The 25,444-nt window shown below is 33.5% G+C and overlaps 1 protein-coding gene across 1 annotated transcript; it reads left to right on the forward strand.

Annotated features, from left to right (window-relative positions):
• The first annotated feature begins 1,167 nt into the window (after nt 1-1,167).
• Nucleotides 1,168-20,246, forward strand: LOC120329352 (mitogen-activated protein kinase kinase kinase 3-like). Its single transcript, XM_039395957.2, has 17 exons — nt 1,168-1,358; nt 1,943-2,092; nt 2,605-2,706; nt 3,248-3,307; nt 4,151-4,285; nt 5,043-5,116; nt 5,655-5,815; nt 6,119-6,215; nt 9,441-9,544; nt 9,961-10,059; nt 10,909-11,057; nt 11,734-11,859; nt 12,997-13,168; nt 14,033-14,095; nt 14,768-14,834; nt 15,904-16,042; nt 16,605-20,246. Exons 1-17 carry the CDS (start codon nt 1,257-1,259, stop codon nt 16,695-16,697), a joined length of 1,893 nt encoding a protein of 630 aa, XP_039251891.2. The 5' UTR covers nt 1,168-1,256; the 3' UTR covers nt 16,698-20,246.
• The last annotated feature ends 5,198 nt before the right edge of the window (nt 20,247-25,444 follow it).

Below are 25,444 nucleotides of genomic sequence, written 5' to 3' on the forward strand. Positions count from 1 at the left end.
TTCTTGTTTTTCACAGACTACGCAAGTTGATCATTTGCGGCATACGAATGCATCAATGCGGCATTATATTAATTTGATTCTTGTTTTTCACCTATCTATTCTTGCATAAATCACGCAAATGACATTTGCGGTATATGATTGCCTCGACGTGGCATTGAATTAAAATATTCTCGTATTCCGTATACTTCGAAGTTATTCGCGACATATGAATGTATCGATGCCGCATTATATTAGTTTGAATCTTGTTTTTCATCGATCTATACTAGTATAAATTACGCAAATTGAACATTTGCGGCATATGAATACATCGATGCGGCATGATATTACATTATTTTGCTAATTTGATTCTTGTTTCTTGCCGATCTATTATTGTGTAAATTACGCAAGTTGATCATTAGCGGCATATGAATTAAATTATTTTCGTATAGATTAACATTTGTGGCATATGAATGCCTCGATGTGGCATTGAATTAAATTATTCTCGTATACCGTAACTTTCGAAGTTAAACATTTGCGGCATATGAATGTATCGATGGGACAATATATTATTTTGAATCTTGTTTTTTACCGATCTATACTAGTATAAATTATGCAAACTGAACATTTGCCGCATATGAATACATCGATGTGGCATTATATTAAGTTATTTTGCTAATTTGATTCTCGTTTTTCGCCGACCTATCCTTGTATAAATTACGCAAGTTGCACATTTTGCGGCATATGAATGTTTCGTTGCGGCATTAGATTAAATTATTGCTTTATGAACTAATTCATCTAATGCTATATCGAGGCATTATTTTACTGTTTATCGATTGTGTGTTATCAAAATGTAATTTTTATTATCTCTGATCCATTTATTATCGTTAACACGCCATCCTATCTACATTGAAAATGAGAGAAACACGGCACGCCAAGGTTTACGTCGAGGAACGGCCGATGCGTGCCTGCGTGCGTCGCCAGACGTCCCTCGAAGGAAGGATATTCGATCAGCGTTAAAATAGGTTTCTCTAAAACGAGAGATTGTCTCTCGATTTGTAAAGTGTGCCGTACTGGTTTGCCTTATGTTATGACTGCATGAATAAACCATCTTATCTGGTCATCTCTACCTTGTATAGATATGGAAATCCTATCTTTAAAATAATGTGATAATGATAATATGATTTTATTTCAAAATGGGATATACCAGGTTAAAACAGCAGGATATTATTTAACTCATTTGTCTTTCATCTGAATTGGATTATTCAGAATAAAGTAAAATGGCGGTGAATCCTATGGATGAGGATGATCCAGTGAGTTCTGTAATGAAAGAACTCGCTGCTCTTCAACAACAAACATCCATTGTTCGATCACCGGAGTCTGTGAGTTCAATAAATTTTTTTCATTTTATTGTTATTTGTTATCTGAATACCACATACTGACATAATAATTGAGAGGTTGATTGTCTCTTGTGGAATCTTTTTTGTGGAACTTCTTGACTGGAGAAGTACTTTCAGATGTTGATAACATTTTTACTTTGAAAAGTATTGTAATTTAAATTCTGTATCAATTAATCACACAACTGCAGCTTAAACTTTTTATTCCGACCATAAGGGATATCAGAAACTGAATAATCTATTATTTCAAAAACATTCTGAAAAAAAATGCTTGAAAGAGAAACACTAAATATATTGTGTCAGATCATTGTGTGTTATAGTATTGAATTTTAGTTATCTGGAACATTGCTTTCATTCATTTTCTATATTTGCTTACTAATTAATTTTTTGTGTGATTATCAGATCATCTATGTCTCAATGTACGGTAACAAATTTTTAAAGGAAAATGTTTTAAATTATCTCAAATATCAAGAATTTACTATAGTGATAGCTATAATCGCCATAATAATTTGTTTTCTACATCTTGTGTTATGATATGACTTGATGATATTTATTATTTTCTTGTACAGGGAAATGTTCGAGTAAAGTTTGAATTTTTTGGCGAAAGAAGAATGTCATACTTTCATAGACCACTTCTTCTCCAAGATTTACAGATAACCGTCAAAAAGAATTTCGGTCGACTCCTGATGATGCTATTTTCTGCTGGTGGAAATAATGATGTGAGAGAGTTTTTAAGTTTTCAATCCATTTTTTAACAGAGCATATCTTTCGAAGTCAGAATTTCTCAATATTTGTTTCAAATGATTTTTATAATACTGATTCTATAAACCTATTACTGACACCATAAAACAGGGGTTTACAACCTTTTTCATAATATTTCTTCTTTGGCTATTTTGGAATTCTTTACCCCTCCCTCACTATACATTACCGACTTAATTATTCAATCTGCAATGGTTTCGTGCTAGTGTTATGTGCAGACCACACACCCACTTATGTACAGTTTAGGTAGTTTATAAGAGAAACATAAACAATTATTATAGTAATAACATAGAAAGAATATTAGTAATACTACAGCGAATACAAAGCAAAATTCCTCTGTGAGATTAGATAAAAAAACATAATTTTACCTCTTCTTTGCAGTCGGATTGTGATCGGTCATCAAAGACAGAGTTGATGTATTTGAACAGTTTTATGCATTTTATTTTCAGTATTCCTATTTATTCTATTGCAGATTTATCTACCAATAACAACACAAAAAGATGTCGATCAAATGGTAGAGTTTTTTGATTCAAATCCTGGAATGAAAAATATTAAAATATCATTAAAAGAAATCGTAAGTATTCTAGATTGATGGTTAGACTGAATTACGATGATCAAATAAATATGTATGCAAATGGGGATTGTCAAATCCGAATAATCTACTATTCAAATACTTTCTGAAATTTTTTTTTATAATATTCGATTCGTTTTGGACATCCCTGCCAACAAAGTATTAATATGAACATATTTTAAAAGCATTTGCTACCCAAAATTGTTGACTTTTATACCTTGTATATAGGCTGTATTTTATAGACTCACTGTATGGGTTTTAGGGTTATATTTAACTTTCAATGACCTTACCCTTATGATTGGAAAAAAATCCATATGACCCATATGGCAGTTTATTATTCATTGTTATTTCAAGCATTGGTAGGCATTATGTACTCATTTGACCCTTTCATCTTCCAAGTAACTTGAGCAACGATTTGTTGAATCATTGTTTGTCTTTGTGATTACTGCATGCTTGTAGTAGTTCTATCGAAACTATACAAGTGTTGAATATTTGTATATTGTATTCATACGTGGTATGTGAACAAAATTCCTTAACATTTTAGCCTATAGCTACGTCACCGAGAACATCAAAGAAGCTGCCATCGCCTATACACAGATTGCAGGTGAGAAATATTTGAAAAAAATTTGTGTATGAATGTGTCTTCATCAATGCGTTTTAATTTGAAATGAATCAGATCAGAATAGTTTGTTTTCGCCTAAAAATGATGGCAGTCTGCAAATTTATAGCGACGAATACTAGAAGTCGAATAGTCATTTTAACTATAGCCATCTTATCGTGTAATGTTATTAGAAAAAAATTTCCTCAGCTGCTATCAAGCAGTACTTCTTTTTTTATACCAATACAATTGACTTTTATTTGAAATTTTTTAAATAAATCGTGGAGGTTACATTTGAACTGAATTTTTATTTTCCCTTGTACTTCATTTTCATAGTAATATTACCATAGCCTACTGAAATTTTTCATTCATAATATCATTTTGATCAGTATTCTACCTGTATTCATTATGCAACATAGTTATCAAATGCCTTATATCAGTGGTTCCCAAACTATCTAATTTCCATGCAAAATATAATCGGCATTTAAAAAAATTGCTTTTCAATTCTAATCTGCCTGTGTATAAAACTTGACATAAAATGATCAAATCTATCAAACTGGATACGGTCAGAAAAAAAACGACCTGTTCATGGCTAAAAGTGCAATCTCATTCATTTTTTTTTCAATTTGCCATGATTTGTATACATAAAGCGTCATTAGTTTGGAAAGTTTTGGAATCTCAGCTTTGCTTGTAAAATTATAATATTTTTATGTGTTGACATTTCAAAAGGTATTGGTAGTTTGGTACTATTTGAAATTCTTTCAACTAAATTTTTTAACATCGCGAAACATCTTCGCCAAACACAAGATGTTGGATGAAATCTAATTTTTTTTTATTTAATATCTTCAGTCTCCAACTCTGCCGAATCAGGGAAGATATTCGCCACCTCCTGGTACAATAGATGAGGATGAGGTTAAAGGTCATCGTGGATCTATAACTTCACTCAACAGTGAGGGAGAATTTATTCCTGATAAAAATGTTCCTGTAAGTTTATTTATTTCATTTAATAAATGTTGTTATTTTCTGGTGTTAAAACTTGTTAGATTTCCATGCAAGGGAGAATAAAGCAGACTTAGAATTGATTTTAGTATGCATTTCTTTGGTTGCTTCACAAATAAAATATAACAATTTGGACAATGACAATTTTGGTGTGCCTGTATCTGTACAATTCTGCCATCACAAATTTTATTATTTTTTGTACATTTTGTGATTTTTAATCTGACAATGCGATAAAGCTTTTTCATACTAACTTCAAATCTCTTATAATTTTGTTTATGTAATAATATTATTTGAGAGTTGGTCTCAATATTAATAAACTGTGATGCTAGTATCACTACCTCATACTGATTTCTTCAATTATTTCATAATCATATATGAATTTATTTTCTGCACTAGTGGCCATCTATGATTTAACATGACAAATATTTATCATTGGAAACAGGATGTATTTTAAATGTAAATATCTATCGACTTCCTGGCCGCTAACTACAATAAATAATATCTTAAAAGATTATGCCTAAAGAAGGAATAGTTGTCTTAGTTTCAGATGTTGTTTCCATGTACTGTAATATCTTTTTATAAACATAATGCCATGTTATGATACCTTTGGTCATTGACTATAAAAATTGGAACTAGAAATATTTATGATTTTGAAATGATTTTTAAAATAGCTATGTAAATGCACTGTGTGAATCAAGATATCTCTCTTTTTGGTGATAATTCTTAAGTGTTTTTTGTTTAGATGTATGGATCACCTGTTATTCACAGCAGCTCTACATCTTTAGACAGCAGTATGTCAAGTCCACATGGCCCAACGTGAGAAAATTTATTTTGTCATATCGTGTAGAAATATATATTTGTAATGTAAAAATTTTAAATGAAATAAAATTTTAACTAATTTTTAATTTTTTAGAGGAATATTTAGTCTAACAACTAATGATAACCATATTTTTTTATGCTTTGGCATTTCTAGATTTCCATCTTTTAATTAAGTCAGACTTTTATCCTTTTATTAAATGGAACCACTGTGCAAAATATCAATGCACATACCAGTAAATACCAGATTATCTATTTCATTTTTAAATTAATGAGAAGTTTTACAGAATGGTGATGTTGTTTACTTAAAATTTTTCAAAATGAATTAAATTGTTTGCACAATACATGTTTAACATCGTTAATGGAATTTATGGCATTTACAAAGCAGTTTTGAAATAGAAAATATTTTTATTGTATAGCCAACATTTTTTCTGATTAAGTGCACAAATAAAGCTTTAAGCCAAACTAATACACGAGCTGATATAATCAATCCTTCTTTCGCCATAAAAATTTAAAGTAACCAATTTCAAATTTTTAGAGATCATTGGTATGATAAACTAGGCAGAGTGCTGAGCTACCCAGATGATATAGCATATGCACAAGATAATCAAATGCACGTGCAACAAATATCCAGTGGAGGAACTTATCCTAGAAGATTACATGCTCGTCCAGAAGAAACAAACGATCACAATTTAGATAGTATGTTGTTTGTAATTTCTATTCTCAGTTTGGTGATTTAGTTGGTTAGTGGTTCGGAAATCACTCAGGCTGTTATAAACTGGGTATTGCTGAAATGAAAGTCTTTTGTGCCATGAAAGTAGCACAGCAGTGTTACAATCTGGGTGTCTGAGAGGAATATAGCCAGGCAAGGTGCTCAGATTCAAAATATAGTATTTCTAGCATTGGGCTATGCTCTTTAAATGAATTCACAAATACGTTTGTAATGATATTGTACTACCATTTACTCAAATTCTTTTTAATTGATATACAAATTTCTTTTAGTTTCTCGATCTTTTCCTCGTATTCGACCGCCAAGCAATAATTCCTCAAGATATTTACCAAGCAATTCATATTTTCTGAAGAAATCACCAAATAATATGTAAGTAGCATGTATATTCTATAATCCAACTTTACCAAGATTATCTTGTTTTTTTCATTTGTATTATTAATTTTATCTGTTTATTCTTATAGTTATCAGCGAAATTTCTTCAATAAGTGGCTTATATTATTCGTGAAAGGCTAGATGAGCTACTCATCGCCATAGGTTGAGTCACATGACCACTAGTTACGTTAGTTATTTAGTTGACCATTAGTTACAGTTTTTTCCGCCATCAAGTCTATGAATCCGAAATAAATGACAGGTTAACTATTCCAATAGGCTACATGAAATATACTGTTAACCGGGCAAGATTCAGTGATTTGCCATATTAACTACCAATATTATTGACTTTAATCTTTCAGGATAAATATCAAAAATCCTTATTAAGCTTATGTGTGAACATAACTAGTAGTATTTGTGATTGTGTTTTAAGTATTAAAATGATAGGTTTGTAGTTATATTCACAAATGAAGAGAGCAATAATATTTATATTACACATGCTAATGTTATTTACAATCTATAAGTTGAATATGATATAATCATGAAATGCCTTCCAGCTACGATTTTACAATTCCTATGGAATGTTTGGACGTTGCCATAGTACCAGTCATCTTTTCCAAGTACACAATTAAATATAGAATAAGGTTATCTCAGTTACGTGCTTTCAATCAAAAATTAATCGTGATGATCTGACTGTCGCCTCAATAACTAAAAATTAATATTGGTAATAATCGCATTGGACGAGTAGGCCTATTGAAAATTAGCTAAAACGTAGATTTTTGGAAACGTTGAAGGTTTAGCTCACTTTTTCAAATTCTTTGCTTCACCAAGTATAAAATTGTAAATGTGGCCAAAACACTTCATTTATTAAATCGCTATTTTTATTTTTTAATTGCTTTTTATCATTATAAAAAATACTTAACAAAAGATTAAATTCAAGTTAAACTTTCAATACATTTCTAACTTTATAGAATTGGTTTAATTTCTGACACTCTAGTTGTATATTAAATGTACCATTTTACTGACCATATTTTTGAAACTATTTGAATTTGTATTTCATAGTTTCAGTGTTTGCAGTTACACTTTGTTTCTGTAAAATCAGTGCAAATCTTTGTTTAATTTGAAATTTATTTGTTAGTACACTTGTTTTTCACCGTACTACAGATATAGGGGATTACCTCTACATTCACCCATATACCTGCCAAGAAGTATTGCATTCAACAGGCTTTGAAAAATTCTCTCGTTAAATTCCCATTCATACCCGTCAGGTACTTTAAATAGTTCTGGTTTTGCTCAAAAGTTGTACTTCATTCCATGTTTGGGTCAGTGATAAATACCCCACTTGTTTTTCAAATTATATACCCGAGTTAGCATGCCCTAATCTAATCTAATTAAACTTCGCTTGCAATATAAGTTACGAGCCCCTATGAGGGAATATTGTAGGTGATTTCTGTTTGTTGTTTTTCAAGGTATTGAGTTTATGGCAATCCATATAAACTTGTTTCACTTTGGAGTTCAGCTCATTTAATCTTTATAGTAGTTTATTTCGTTTACATACCATATATAATGTGGTCATTTTGCAGAAGTTATTTTTTTCGTCAAGCCCCGAAATAGAAGATTGACTTTCTATTTATTTGAGAATTCAAAAATTAGCCTTGTACTACTTCTTATAATAAAATTTGCTTCAAGCATTCACTCAGAAATAGAGGCGACTTATCTCTTAGCAGAGTTATGGTCATTAAAATGCCAAATGCTACTGAAACTTTGTATAATCATGGGGGTGCATTTTGTGCAACTGACTGCAGATTCATTCCAGATTTAAAAGAATTCTTACTTAGGCTACTGCTTATGAGCCGAACAAATAAATATAAAATTCCTATAGAAATTATAGAAAGGCCTTCATTTTTGATTAAATCAGTGTTTTTCAACCTTTTTCGAGCCAAGGCACACTTTTTGCCATATCAGGATTACTCTGCCGGGTGCTACACCAAATAGACTCGCACATTAGAGAATTTCCCACGGCACCCTTGACAATATTTTATGGCATACCGGTGTGCGGCGGCACCTCGGTTGGAAAACACTGGATTCGATTATCACTGTTCTAAACTACCGGTACTTGTCCAAGGAAGTCTGACAGAACAAAACAGAACAGAACAAAATTTGTGAATATGTGATGCAATATTTAAAACACTTGTACTTTTAGAAAATATTGTCTCTTTTTGTCCTAAACTTTTATACGTAAAGTATAATAGTTCAGGAATTTTATAGTCTGCCATAGTGCGATCAGTAATGTAATTATGTAATCTTTTGAAAACCGACTTTGTGGCCTTGTAAAACATGTTTTCACTTCTTATTTTTATGTCACTATAGAGACCATGACAGTTTATGTCAGATTTTTTGCTCGGGTTTCTCATGTCATCAGCCTTCATAACTGAAAATAAGCTGATACCCATGCTAAGGCTCGAGAGTTGTATTTCAATTACAAATTTCTCTCATCTCACGATCTTTCAATGGTATAGTTTGGGGTGGGCAAATGACGGCCCGAAGGCCGAATCCTGCCAATTGAGGAATTAAATCAGACCCACTTGTGTCTGCTGGTATAACGACTATAGTTTTTATGTATATAAATTCCTGTTAAAAAATTCGATGAAAATAATCTCCTAATGACCCTGATTGTTACATTGTGCTACTTATTATTACTTATCAATCTTGATCGGTAAGTATGTTGATAGGTATTTGTCTGTCTGTTAGATGCACGCGATATCTCATGAAAGCGAGGTTCAATCTGCTCCAAATTTTGCATGTGCATTGATCTTAGCTCGGATCAGAAGCCTATTGATTTTAGATAGATTATGTCGTATAATTAGCGAATTATTAATTAATTAGTGATGGGACACACAGTGTCACGATGGAGTAAGACCACTGTTTTGGGGGATCCCCTAACCTTCGATCGATAAGTCTTTGGTTTCCAACCGAATTCTAGTTTTATAATTGTTAGACTAGCTGTTGTAAATATACTGTGTTTTGTTTTCATATTGAGTTTTGAGTCTCTGGGCCCAGTAACAAAGTCTGTTATATGCATCTGGCGGACTCAGAAAAGTAATTCCCCACACCTGGTATAATTTATAGCACACTTGCTATAATATGATAAGATTAAGTGTATTCCAGCCTGATTATTTCTTCTCACTTATCCTTCTTTTTTACAAGTATATTCTTTATATTTAGGTCGTCCATGAGCAATTGCAGCAGTACAAGCAGTATTGGTATTGAAATGGAAGAACCTGGCCATCAATTTACTACTCCTATGTCAACTACTTCATTTTCTTCAGGTGAGTAACTTTTGTTTATTTTAGGTCGCCCACACTTACTATGTTATGGAACCAACAATTCAGTTTTTGAATTTTAGATTGGGCTGATAATGTGATTCAAAATATTTTTAGTTGATTGTTTTGGATTTTTTGGATTTATATTATACCACTATGGAAATAGCAATTTTTTTGCGAAGAAGCAATCAATTCAATTCTAATTTCTTAGTCATTGAACTTGGACTGATTAGTGATTATGCCATACTATAACTGATATTACATCACCATTTTCAGTTAGGATTAAAGTTTGAAATTATATAGTAAAGAACTTTCCATCAATTGTACTTGATTGGCAGTCCACATCTGAGCAGCCCTAAAAATCAAATCTACTGCTTTTCGTTCCTCACCCGTTTTTATATAGTTTTCTTTGTTAAAATCAGGTCATCGAACCTCATCATCTTCATCATTAGGAAGACAACAACACAGGAGAAGTGCTGGTGAAATGATTGTGGGTGATCAGAATTCTTCTTTGATGTTGTGTAAGTAGTAAGAGTCTTCCAGACAACTTTTTCCCTAATCAGAGTAAATTCATAAAGACCTAGTTCGTTGATGCAAAATAGATGAAATAAACATTACTTTTCTTGATTTTCAATTAGTACAGTATCATAAGTTGAATTTTTTGTGTGACCGTCAGATGTCAGATGCCCAAAATGACAATTCTATAAGTTGAACGTCAAATTGTTCATAAAATCCTGAATTTGCTGTTTTAAACTTATTTCATATTTCATTTGTTTTGGATAACCCTGATAGTACCCCAAGGATAACCCAATTTTCTTTAAACTACTGTAATCACTTCCTTAAAGAAGTAGCTTACATGCTATTGCAATGGTTTAAGTAAAATAAAAAAGGATTCCTTGTATAATCTCAAAAAGGCGAACCAGCGATTGACCAATAGTTTCGCATAAATTTTTGTGTCAGATATGAGTGTTAATATCTACCAGTATGTCATCGATTGGTGGAGTAAACAGGAGATACATACAACCATCGTCCATCAGGATTGTGCAGGAATCCAGTCAATGCCCTCAACAATGTATCAGAACAGTGAACTGGATTCTTCAATTTCACTATAAGGAACCACTGGTCTGGCATTTTAAAATTTCGCATTACACTCCAACTAACAGCTGACAATGTATTTGAGAGAATTTATAATGTCACACCTCACGCGCACTCACCCATGAATAAAGGAGACTATGGCAGTCAACAACTGCTGAAATAATAGAATTATGCACCAGCATTTGCCGACTGTACAACAATTGGAGCAGTTCAACTGATTAGCATATTTTGATATTAAATCTTTAATTTATTTTATCAATATATTGAATTTTCAGCACCGAAACCCCCAGCAAATTGGAAGAGGGGTAAAGTCCTTGGTCACGGTGCTTTTGGAAAAGTATATGCAGCGTATGATGCTGACACAGGAAGAGAATTAGCTGTCAAACAAGTACCAGTACAGAGTGATAGCACTGGTACATCCAAGGTGAGAGCATTAAATGGAGACAATACATTTATATACAACACATTTTCATGCTTTTCACTATGAATAGGGGTCTGAGCAAGCAATTTCCAATATGTGCGGACCCGGATCAATACTGTTTGGCATTGCTCACTCCATTTATTAAACCTTGGTTACATGGGTATAAGGCACGGGTCGGCAACCTTTAGCATTGAAAGAAAATACAGTTTAAATATACTGTGTGTGTTACACTGGATCTGGAGTTATCGTGATTTTGAACAAGCGACCTAGCCCTGGTTTAGACAAATTTGAATTACCTTAATCGACCCATTTTTATCGCTCGCGACTTATACTTAGGGAACCACTATGGTGTGTAATTATTGAGAATATTTAGCTTTATGCTTTCCCTTTCATTGAAACCTCACTGCTTGCTTCTAACAAAAAACTGCTGTGACCACTTCTATTCACGAGAGCCAGAGCGCCCAGAAAAAATAGCCACATGCGGCTCCGGAGCCGCACGTTGCCGATCGCTGGTATAGGATTTTCAACCCGAGATATTCAAAACTGTGATGGCATTCGGTCCAACTCACTAACCATTATGCCCCCAACAATTTATTATTTTCATCTTTGTTAGACACTCTTTTTGCTATTTGAGTATGAACATAGAAGATTACTTTAAATTTCTATATTTTTTGCTCAGGAAATCAAAGCACTGTTGACTGAAATAGACTTATTACGTCGACTATCACATGACAGAATTGTTCAATACTATGGTTCATGTGAAGATACAAATACACTGTCCGTTTTTATGGAATACATGCCAGGGGTGAGCTAAGTAAAAATTATTTCAATATATACCTAGTTATTTTAATTGATATTTTCATATTCTTCTTGAAGAAGCCGATGAGACAGCCTAATCATATTGTGAACCACAAGAGGGCCATCAGGGGTTTGCCCACCTAGACTGGCGGGCCATGTGAGAGTGACATAAAAAGTAACATTTTATGAACAATATTTACAGTGTTACAATAGCAAAGCTGGAAAACAATAAGCCTCGTACCAGAATCAAATTCATTCGTAGTCTCAACAAATTCTTTGGGTTATTTTTTAGCTAAAGCATCAAAGTTTGGTTTGGTTTGGTTGTGGCAGCATCAGGCGGGCCAGAATGAATCACCTAATGGGCCTGATTTGGCCCACGGTCCGGGATAGATTTTATATATATGTATTCAGATGCATGGACTTAATCCTTGTAATTTTGAATTCCAAAATGATCTGTTTTGCAGTAATATAACGATAGATGACATAATTCAGGATATTTTTGGGAAAGATAAATGTGAATTTAATTAGCAGATCCCATATTGTAGTCTAATTTTTGTCTATTGATTGTTCCACTGTATTTTGATGGCATTATTATCAATCGGCTGAGCGTGAGTCGAGTCACTGGTAGTTCGAGTGTTGATTCAACTTGAGTCCAAGCGGTTTTTAAAGTTCGAATGTCAAGTTGAGTCGATGCACTGCCCTAGTCACAAATCATCTTGAGTCGTTGTAATTTCACGTCTTGAGTTGAGCCCAAACCATAGTAGATTTATTAAAATAATGACAAAATGAATCACATTGTCACTGAGACGTGAAATTTCCATCTTGTGTTAAGCTAGTGTTTTTTTTAATTTACCTAATCATGTGTCAGCACAGCATCAACATGGCCTATTTTGAGTTATTGTTGCAGCAAGATAGTGAATTCTCAATTTACTATACAACAATAATATAAGTGCCAAATGCAATTGGATTTTATTTGCCATTTCAAAGAAATAGCATGAAATTTTTTCAGATTCTTGAGTCATATCTTAATTTAATTTGACTCCAGTAATCTGAACGAAGTCGAATTAAATTTAGTCTCCTCAACACTAGTTACTACTTTATATCATCTTTCCTATTTTGTTAATTCTTGAATCATTAATTTCAGGGATCCGTTAAGGACGAAATCAAATCATACGGTGCTTTAACAGAACAAGTTACATGTAAATATAGTCGACAAATATTAGAAGGTTTATCATACTTACATCAATATAACATCCTTCATCGAGATATAAAAGGAGCTAATGTCTTGCGAGATGCTTCTGGAAATGTAAAACTCGGTGAGATTTTTATTTTATCTTTTTAGCAGTATAATTCATACACACAGCCAGGGATGTACCCAGTTGGGGGTTGGGTTGAGGGTCCAGAACCCCCCTTTTGAAATGTAAAAAAAAATATTTCCGTATTATACATAGCAATTTTTCGTAGCATTAAATGCTTTTAAGATCCTCAGGACTCATGTTTCCGGTCGGAATTGCTATCTGTTAACAACCTAACTTGGCTTTTGGCAATTAGAAATGCCAGAACCCCTGCTTTCCTGCACCCAGCCACAGATAGGAATATCTGTATGTGGTATCTAATTGCTAGGTTTTTGAAAAAGACATCTCAACCCCGTTTTTGTAATGGCTACTTAGTAAGAAGTGGCGTATTTTCCTTGAAATTCCATATACAGTAATTTATTGTGAACCCTGCTAACCATTGCTTTTTTGGGCATTGCAATCTGCTATTTATAATTGTACTACACAACTAACTGTTTTTCTATTTAAATGATTCTTTGTAGCAAAATTGGCATATATGCTATTCAACATTAAATAAACTTGGTTAGGTTGGAGTTGCCAGAGCCTAACTTCTGTTCCTTTCTTTCTGTCAATGTATTAGTGAATTTGTATGCACTAGCTGCAAGGATATTGTAGCGAGAATCAAAACGGCTATTTCGAATGGTTTAAAAGTTTTGCACCATACCTTCACAATTTTTGTTCTATAAATCTTTGTCTGACCTGAAGTAAATTACCTTTTCTGAAGAAGTCTGACTGGGTAAATGTATTCTTAGCAATCAGATTTTTAGTGAATTATTAATCGATTATTTCCTTGTAAACACCTTCTTGGCATTTTGTAAATTTTATTTATGTATATTTTTATTTTAGGTGATTTCGGTGCTGCTAAGCGATTACAGACTATTTTAACTGCATCGGGACAAACAGTAGTAGGTGAGTATTAGGTGTGTTGTATTGCGTATCATAGAAAATTTTATATGTAGGTAACAGTCAATAAATTTTTGGTCAGCGTTAGTTTCAAATTGCTATTTAGTCTTGTCTGCAGGATTATAAGCAGTGGAAAGAATACAGCCACAGAATTGGTATGAATCTTATAAGAATATGTGACATGTCAAGAACAAAAAATATATACCAATCTTTCTAAGATAATAGTATTAGTGTCATTTGTGGACATGGTAGTCTATTGTTTATAGAATTGGACAGGTTAAAAATTTTGTGTTCCACCCCCATGGCACGCCCCTTTACCCAGGGTGCTTACAACTAGGTTCAGCAATGCTGAACTGGAAGAATAGTTATTTGGAAAAATCTACTGACATGTATATTTTGTTCATGAACAGTATAATTCCACCAGCCATTTGCAACATTTCTGTCCATATATTTGGGATCCCATGCCATTGAAATGGGAGCTTTTAAAAACCAATAAAAATAAAAATAATAAAAAAATAAAATTAAAATAATAGCCCACTAGCGATTTTTTTCGTCTTAAAGAACTGAAAACTTGAAGATGATGGGTGCATTGGTGATTTTTTACAACAATAGCAATTGAGCAAAACGATTCATACATTCACTTTTCAACCAATAATTTTTCAATCTTTGTTGTCTCAGGTACTCCATATTGGATGAGTCCTGAAGTTATCGAGGGCAAAGGATATGGAAGAAGAGCTGATATTTGGTATGTAGTTATCGTTTTAATACATACTTGCCGTTAGTTTTAAGATGAATCATATGTTTTGTATCTGCCATGGGTGAAAAAGCTGGTAGGACTACTCATGAAACATGGTATTTTATCCAATCATCAATCAAGTAAAATAGATAACCTCTGTGTATTGTGTTCATGGACTTGAAAATCAGGGTTGATAACCTATTAAAATGTGTTTATTTGTGCAATGGAAACTTTTATGATTCCAACGGTACAGGGTAAATTTTGTGTATGATTATACGCCAAGGTTTCAGTAATCTGGGACGCTTTGCTCGAAGATTATGTTCATTCTAGAACCTGCAGCTCGTGAACTGTATGCGGCTATGCGCCGGTTTCATGTGGTATCTTTCTCCTTGGTTATTCTAGGGAAAAAATAACTTGCAAAATTCGATTCATCATGTTTCGATTTAACATATATAAACATTATGATTTGGCGCCACTATTTCGATTAGCAATAAGGCCAGATTTAAAAAGGATTATTCAATCCAAAGAATGCCAAAAGTCGCACTCAGTGCATAACATTAAATGGCCCCTATTATCATGTTGGTATGTGATATTTACAATCAATAAGCATGCTAGCTAGCAGAGATGAACAAAGGTATGTATATCTGATGTCCATGTGTGTCCTTGTTCATAATGTGGCTCTTTGCGGTAATAAAGTAAGAAATGTGGCCCTTGGCCCTGACTGGTTGGCCACCCCTGCTCTAGAATATGTTTCAAATGACCACGGTTTTGGTTTTCTTTTATTCTATTAATGTAATACTACAATATTAGGCGCTCCCGTAGTATGTGCGCCAAGATGCTGCACAACGGAACGTAGTATGTGTACGAGTTCAGGGACTAGCCAAGTGACTTCCGTAGTATTTGTACCTGAAATTATGACTTAACCCTAATCTGGTACACATTACGGTGTCCGCCATCTTGGTTCACATACTACATGAGTACCCAATATTACTATATTGTACCCCAACTTGTATATTCATATATAATTGTACCCCATCTTGTAAGCTTCAATATTCATTAAATTTCTTCTTTGTTTTAGGAGCCTCGGATGCACTGTTGTTGAAATGTTGACAACGCGTCCTCCATGGTATGAATTTGAAGCCATGGCAGCTTTATTTAAAATAGCAACTCAACCAACCAAACCAGAACTGCCTCCCACTGTGTCACAATCTTGTCGCGTGAGTGTTCTAATTTTTACAAGCTTTTGTTTGTAATAATAATTAATGTTGTATTCAAAAATTCGCTACACGTTTTGTACACCTTTAAAAGGTAGGGTTCTAAACCACTGAGTAGGTTCAATTTAGACTGTTAATGAACTTTATAAAATAATAAATTCAGGGATTTTCACACTTATTTCCGACCTCTGGTTATTCAGCCGTTGGCATTCTTCTAGTGATTGAGTCGGAATTCGTGTTTTTGATCGCCTTGGAGCCAAGCTAGAGTTGAAATATTTGAGTTTTTTAAATCAAAACCAGATTTTCAGACTTTTATAGGGATAATCAAAGTTTCCAAACCTTCAACAGAAACTCTGAAAGTTTAATTTATGTTCCAACAGACGAAAGACTTGTTATAAAAAATATTATATATCTGTATCTGAAGATATATTAAAAAATTCTTTTCAACTTGGAATCAGGAGCCAGACTTATTTTACACAACAACCATTGAATTAATATAAATACATTCCAATATTTTTGTACATTTTCTACATTAAATTACAAACCAAATGTATTTTATTTTCAGGATTTTATAACGATCATTTTTGTTGACAAAGATCAACGACCATACACTGATGATATTATTAGTCATAAATGGTTTCAAGGAATGTATTTCTGAAACATATAAGATTATGCAAAATTGAACTGATATAGCATCAAAACAGACTCAATGTTATCCTCCAGTGATATATTAGCATGCGCTAACATGTCGAGTAACGTTTTCATGGACCGAAGCTTTGGAAGACTGAATCACAGGGGAGAAATATCTTCAGGAAGTTCGTTTTACAGTAAAGGAGCCATTTATGTACATCCATATTGAAGTTACCTCACTCGATGGTACTTATGATTAATGACTCTTGCTTATAATATGGAGAATTTATTCTTTTCCAGAATCTCCCTACTTTTGATATTGGTACCGGGACTTCAGGTGCAGTGTAAATGACATATTGTTGTATTCAAAATATTCGCAATGTCTCATTCCATATCAACAGAAATAATGGATCTCACTCTCAACTGTGTTAAAAATATCAGAACATACATTCTCCCTAAGTTTTTTGATATAGAGTAATGCCAATTGCCATTTCGCAAATTTTGGATGTCACAAATTTGAGAGTATTCAAAAAGAATTTCAAACTCATTGCATCCTATTTCGAATTCTTATACTGCTATGGAATTGATGCAATAGCCCACCATGCATTTGAATTATTTGGGTGGATAAATTCAAAACATATTTGTCAAATTTAATGTTTTTCAGAATATCCTTATCATTTAGCGGACATTGAAAAAACTTTCTGCCGTGAATTGAAAATCTTCATACACTGCATTGTGTTTATGAAAATCGAATCTATCAACTAATTTTACAGATTGTTGTTTTCATTTTCAATTTGATGAATAAATCTCATGTTTTGTGCACACTTTAGCAACTCTTTTTATTTTATCTTATTGTTTATCAACTAGTAAGATTAAATAATAAATTACTTTCTAATTCTTGCCTATTATATCTTACAATTGTGTGATTAATGTTTTCTAATTCACGTCGAGAGCAGAGAATCAATTCTAAATATTTTATTTTTTCACCTTATATTATACTTATACTATTGAGTCATATTGTATGATTTGAATACATGAATCGATGAATTTTAAAGTGTTTAGATCACTCCTACAGTTCTGTGCACGGACAATTATGCCAGGCAATACCTTATAGAATCCTGGAACTGTACCTCGAGCAGAAAACAGCCACACAATGTTCAACTTCTTGAATGTTCGGAATCACAGCGTTCACAATCAGCAGAAATATCACTTTTTAGTTTGGACACTCATATTGTCAATATCACAGTCGATCTTGGTAGAAACCTGCCTGTTCGTATCTCAAAGTTTGCTTTATATATCCAACTTTTGTGTACTGTTATCCAAATAGTTCCTTTGTAAACTTTATTGGAGCTAAAATTTCAATAGCTTGAAAAAATGTACTGCTTTCTGTCCTCGGAGATCAAATAAATTGCCATATATGGTATCAGTTTTTTTAGAACTTGTTTGTTTTTATACTACAAACTCTATCGGGCCGAATGTGAGGGCCTCATTGCTGATTCGGCTGATATTTAGATTGTTGATTAAACAATTAATATTTGGGTTGTTCTCATATAAAGCATTACGAATATTCATTAATGTACTTCATAACATAGGCCATATTTCCAATGTGATTAATTAGAGCATTTGCAAATGTGGAATCGTTGAACATATTTTCTTTATGTTGTTGATATTCCCATCTGTGAAATCTTGTGTGGTATGTTTAGATAATTTTGGTCATTTTGATGAATAGGCTATATATTAAATCCGTCCTCTTAACTATTATTTTTTTTTTGGAGTTTCTATATGAAAAATCTGTATTTCGATTTCTATCATTTTTATACGAATATGAACGAGTTTTAACTTTTTCAAATAGTTTTTTAATATTTCAACTTATCATCTGCACTACATAGCTCATTTTTAAGCATTTGTATCCGACGTATGTATTTTTAAACCACTAATTCGAAATATTCTTCAGAGATACCGATGTATTTTCTAATGTCCAGATTCAAAATTTTTATTTCAGAATATAGCTAATCAAAATTTGACAATATTTATCGATCGGTAGTCGGTACTAATGGTAACAACTTTTCATCACTTTCTAGTAATTACTATATTGTACAACTCATTGATCATTTGCTTGGTGAATCTTTGAGAAAACTGTTAGACTTGGTTTGTTGTCAGTAGTGGGATTCAGCCGGTTCGCACCGGTTCTATAGAACCGTCTCACGGAATTTTATGAGATCAGCGAATCGGTTAGCATTACTGAAAAAAACAAGACTTTTTGTAACAGAACCGGCTGAAAAATATGACATTTGTGTGACGGAACCGTCTGACAAATAATTTGAATCCCACCACTGGTTGTTGTCACTGAATATGTTGGGAGTTAACCTTGAGATTTCAGATCTAGCTAATACATGAACATACGGAACTCCCGTCAAATTACCCAATACACCATTCGCTAGTGGATGGAAAATTGACAGAAAAACTAAATGATGCGTATCTCTAGCCACCAGAACTATAATTCCTTTAAAACTGTATCTAATCCTCTCTTGTTATTTACATACTCGTGCTATTTGTGCCTTCTGAAGCTAAAGCACCATTTTATGTCCTATTCCATCCAATCAAGTGGTTTATGACAGTTGGTCAAAATGCTATATTCAACTTGAAACCACATACGAAAATCTCACCATACTTTATCAGACTATCTGTGCTTTGTTGAACAAATAGTTAAAGTGTTCTTCTCAAATCACATATTATACTGGCTCATAAATTGCAAAGAATTATAAATATAGGTACTGGAATATGATAGAACATGTACTGCTAAGTATATTTCATCTTTAAACAAATGAATGCCAGCAAATGATATAAAAATATTATTGCCCATTTAAATCAGCTATTGCGCCCTGTGTATTAAAAAATAAAAGAGATGCTATTGGCCATGCTTCGTACCAATTGTTGTTATCTGATTTTAGTTTAGTTTTGAGTATAATTTGTATGATTGCAGGTAATGTCTTCCAAAAAAATTGGCTTTAAAATTTTCTGTAACTTTCACTGTAAGTGAAATGTTTATCATTTTAAATGATGTGTTTCATAAGTTTTAGTGTATTTTCTGCTAACCCTGCTATTTGTAACAAGAATGACAGGTAATATGTCATTTTTACATTTCGAATAAATATATCGTGTTTAATCATTTGTACCTTCAGAAAGATTACCGTTTTCATCATCATACTAAACAGTGGAGTAGAATTGTACCTACTTGACTCTGCTAATTTTCATCATAACTTTCGAATTATGATCACTTGATACTAGACTTAATTATTCTAACCTGGTTTTAATCAAATTTACGAGTTTAGTGGTTGGAACTGTTATATCATTCAAATTTGCAGCATTTGTTTGACCTAATCGTCCATTTCTTAAAAATAACCAGCATGCTTTTTGCAATAAGCATTGTGATGAACATTGGTAGCCTATCGTTTTATTTTATTTTCCTTTCAGCCTTTTTTGTTTACTCCTTTTCCTCTCTCTCTCTCTCTATCTGTTCCATTTTATATCGGAGTTCCTACTCATAAAATATATCAATAAAATGTTTAATTATAAAGTTGGGTCAGGGTTTGTATCTTAATGCGGGAGTTGGATATGCCGATGTGCTTTTTGCCAGAACGAAGAACAGACTTGGTAACAATGTAGTGTGACTTAGGCGATTTTTGTGAGAATATGGCTTGAAGTGGAATGTGTGCCAGGTATCAAGGACTATGGAATGCCCTGGTGTCTATGAATGCCCATAACCCCATAGATTAAATCATTTCATCAAAATACCAATTGATGTAAATATATTTCTCATAGAAATCAATTCTTTTCGCATCTCTACAAGTCCGAACTGCAAAATATCTAAAAACTTGACCAGTCGCGCAAATTTTTCCCGCATAAGGCTGTACACGCAAGTTGGTTGAGGCGGGGATTCAGCTATATTTTTAGCACTCTTGTTTTCAAATTGAGAACTGTCAACTAACCCATCGCACCTGGGATTCAGAAAATTATATCAATATTACTATGTCTGTTCGTATATCTAAGGCTTGAGTGCTGAAAATATATCTTTCCGTGTTCATATAAGATTTGTTATCATTTCAGTTTGGTTTTTATTTTGTCTTATTTTTAGTAATGAGATGCACACTATATACATTTTGAGGGCTACAGTTTATGTTAAAAATATTATAATTCGAGGGCAATATTTATAATAAAGAGGATAATGGAAACTCGGGAGCATCTCAAAATTGGCAGGTTTGGTGGAGTTATGTTTGAAAAAGTGTGCAAATCCCAGTCATAATAGGTCGTCGACACTAAGTTTAAGATCTTCAAAAACGATCAAAGTTATATATCTAGAAAAAAAGTAGAAAAGCAAATCTTCAGCTCAAACTGTCTCGAATGACTTTGTATACTTATCCGCGACGTATATTGCGCGATGTCAAGTGCTTATCCCCCTGCATGATAACCCAAAGAACTAATGATCTCCGGGTAGGTCACAACTCGCCTCGTTTAGAATGATTAACAGCCGTATTGGTTAGACATTATAGTCAAGCTTCTTTTTTCCAGTCAGTAACGAAATTGCATGCGAATTACAGGGGAAAAACGGAAATCATTTTTACTGGGGAAGAGAAGACGTGGCGAACCAAAGCTGCGTCACCCAATGTTAAGCTTACCATACGTCCCGCTTTAGTCGGGACAGTCCCGCTTTTTAGCGTCTTGTCCCGCCGTCCCGACAAGTCAGCCAAAAGTCCCGCTTTTGCGTTCAGCCATCCAGCATGATACACGAACATGTTCTCATTACTGTTGTTGCTGTGTAGCGCAACGCTGGCGTACTTACTAGAGGTGAATGTGTTATTTTGTTTGTTTCGTTGTTTCTCGCTAACATTGTTAGCGAACGTATCTCATGCAAAATCAATTCAAATTGGCCCTGTTCGGACGTTCGCGTGAATGTAACATTGAATAACGATTTTTAAAAGTGTTATCTACAGAAAATCATGCTTTGGCGAATAAGCAAATTCTCAATGCTTGAAAACGGCAGACTATTTCAATATTCTTTATTCCTTTTGCTGTACATAAAAAAATCTAAATTCGGATCATTTGTATCGTTAGCGGGTATTCCTTTCTATTTTTCGAACTGAACTCGATACTTAGACAGAGAATATGCGCATGAATTCTCGATGACAATATGGTCAATGAAGACAGCCGGGATAGCTTAAATGTTGACCTGTCCTATGTAGCCTGACTTGTCCCCTTAAGTTACAGGAGGCGTCCCGCTTTGAAGTCAAAAAAATGGTATGGTAACCCTACCCAACGTGCTATATCTTAATTGAGGTTTATATACGCTGGAATTTTAGTTTTCTGATTAGTTTATTATCGGGAGTATGGCTTTACTGAGCTTGGATTTGGAAACTCACGTCACCCACGGGAAAAAATATTTGACCGCCCATCAACACATCAGATTGCACAATTGCTCCTCCAAGTGTCTTGCAAAAACCAAAGACGATCCACTTTGGGGAATGGCTAAGGGAGCTTTGACGGTCATATATATCGTGTGTATTTGAGGATAAGCATTGAAACATGATTGAAGGAAGTGTGAATCTGCTACTACATATATTAGTCACAGACAAGTTTATTTTCTCCAGTCAGTAAAAAAGCAAGTGAGATAAAGTAAAATGAAAATTGAACACACATTTAACGACGGGGAAAGGATGCCACGGAAGGAACCAAAGCTGGTTATCGAGCAGTTATATACCAATTAAAAATGATAAGGTCGGGAATTTTAGTTTTCAGGGTACTGCTATTATTAAATATCAGTGAGCGGCTTATGGCTATGGCAGTTAATCAACCAACAACGCTTATTAGAGACTTTATGCGAGAACCACTCGGCCCACAAGATGGTTCATGGGGTTGTTGGTCATCTATAAACTATCACATAGAATTAAATCGAATCACGGGAACTTAGCCTATAACAAGAACAAAAACAACAGCATAATAACAAAACAATTCATATGTTCATTTCGTGTCCAATAATGGTTAAGTACTTGGGTATTTGATCAATTGCAGATGTGCAGAAATGTATAAAAGTTCAATTCATTTAACAATGCTTCGAATTGGCGACCTAACATTGAGTAAGTTTCTATTTTATAAATTAGGAAACAGGAAACAGGCAATCAAAAATCTCGACATAAAAAAGGCAAATATATAGTATGAGGCCCGGAACATTAGCTGCGTACATCCATCACTTAACAATGAGAATCACATAGGAAAAAATAACTAATAAAAACATACGTTATTCAATGCGTTTTTTTATCATTTTCAATAAACGGCATATCGAAGTTCTAGGTTAAGCCACGAAGGACATTTTAAGTTGAACTGACAACAATATTGAAAATTGGTAGGTGTACAAAGGTGAGATACGTTTCGTATTTCACAGAGAACATCATCATTCCCAATAATTTCACCCGTTTACTTATAAAATAATCTTGGAGTAAGTCTAGCGAGGTTCATGAAACATCCAACTATAGACGATGATCTATGATCAATTCTAAATATGGCATGAAGGTACAGATTCAAGCTCGATTTTATTAATTTTTTATTCTCAAAAAAGTTTTGTCATAATGGCGATTTGGCTGAATTGAAGGATTGATGAGTTATTATCATTACACACCACCCAATTTTGAACCTTCCCGTTTCTGTATTCAAATGTTTCCAGAGGTCAAATAAGAATTTGAAACAACCGAGAAAACCAATGTCACCTTCAAACAATTTTGTTAGCAAATCGGAGCAGTATCAGATATCGATTATATATGTTATAGAGAAATAATGAAGGGCCGAGACGGCGACCTTGAATTACGCTGTATTGAATTAGAAAAACTTCGGAACGATCAGTGTCAAGTATAACATATTGAGGTCCTGCAGATAATTTTTTTTAGGTATAAGTTGTTGATGGGCGCCAGATGCTTCCTGTCACTTATTTGCTCCTGTTTTTTTATTGGCCTTAGCTGCTCCCTTGGTTTCTTTCACATTCCATTCCGTGGAGTCAATGACGGTATGAAAAACTGGGATTTATAAAGTGGTTATTTTTATTATGAAAATAGTTGTCAGACATGATAAAATAGAAATAAGTCCATTATTAGATAGTTTTGTTTGATCACCTGATCTGAAAATGGAATAATTCTGTCAGGTTTCAATTAAATTTCCTTCTGGGAATGAAAGGGGTGTTAGGAGCGCTTGTGACTTTACCCTTCGCCATTATTCTGAAGCATAATAAGCGTCTTTCACAATGTTTGTGGCACATATAGGTCTGTATGATCGTAATGCACAAAAGACTTCATACGCGTGTATTTCCTGCACTCTGCACTTCCAACTGGAAACATTGAAAAGCAGTATCTAATTGCCTATTACCCTAAAAATTTTAGTCGGCGAAAACGAGTTGCAGATAAACTTGTACAGCCCCTACTAGTTGATACGGCTTCTGCAGTACACAAAGCAGACTCAAAGATTCTAATATCCAAAAATCAATACAAAAGGATTTCTGAAATGTAAAACAATCCCATCTAGTCAGAATCAAGTAAAAAGCAAACGCTAATTTATATATTGTGCAATGAATAGCTGAAGCAAACATATTGATGCAGTTCGTTAAAGTTTTTTTGAATTCAGAGTGTTTCAACGTTGTGTGCGGAAGGTAACGAGTATTATTGACTGAGTAGTCTATTCCAAACTCATTTCTAGCAGTAAGGAGAAATATGAATTTTTTTTGCTACTACTATACATCAATAATCAAAGGAACAACTAGCAGAATTACCATGGCCGAAAGATGCCACATTGGTATGCGAATTCAGCAATCGTGAAATATTAGTGATCAAACCCTAACCAGACGAAAAGAGAGTTATGGTTAGGAACTGAATTTTATGAGAGAGTCTTCATGCGAGTGAGATCACGTTGAGCAATTGAGATCAAGTGGAAAAGTAGGTTCATGACACTCAGACCGCAACCTTAGGTGTCACCAATCCATCTCCACATAATTAAAATAAGGAAAAACATTTATCAACATTGTATTATGCAATTTTTACTTGATTCGGTCTCTGAACGGCACACATTTTCTACTAATTCATTAGGAAAAGAGCGTATTAAAATGCGTATGGAACTTCGCTCAAAATAGCCCAGACTACGTAAGCCCCAAGCATTGATCATAAATTTCCCAGAAAGTCATATCGCAACAATGCAATAAAAATTAGATTTATTACTGATTAGACTACTTGAGGAAACCTCGCAAGAGTTCTGTTTTTAAAAACTTTGACGTAACATCACGCAGTAAAGTCTGTAGAAAGGCCTCTTCTTAATATTATTTTGGAACTGAGTCATGTCTAATTTTGATACTAATTAAAGACAGATCAAAGTATTTGGAAGTCTTTTAAGGTGTCAATTATCCTGCAAAACTTTTGTTGCATGCGATTATTATTCAATTGTGCTATTTGTGTAAATACTTTCGCAGTTGAATGTTTGTGTGAAGGGCATCGAATTGAGCATCAATAATGACATTTTGTTACTTAATTTTGGGGCAATTAATAGCCCATATTAGAATAGGCAATTGGTTCCCACGCCAGCACCGGTAATTGGTCAAAAATGAAACGGAAAGGAGAAGTAGCTAAAAATCGTAATCAAACAAAACAATTCTTATTATTATTGTTTCTACTTTTTCTTATGTATATTTCTTGTATTTGCTTAAAATAATAAAATAATCGTGAAAAATCAAATTCAAAATGCGAATAC

This window comes from Styela clava, chromosome 12, assembly GCF_964204865.1.
Source record: "Styela clava chromosome 12, kaStyClav1.hap1.2, whole genome shotgun sequence".
NCBI classification, from domain to species: domain Eukaryota; kingdom Metazoa; phylum Chordata; class Ascidiacea; order Stolidobranchia; family Styelidae; genus Styela; species Styela clava.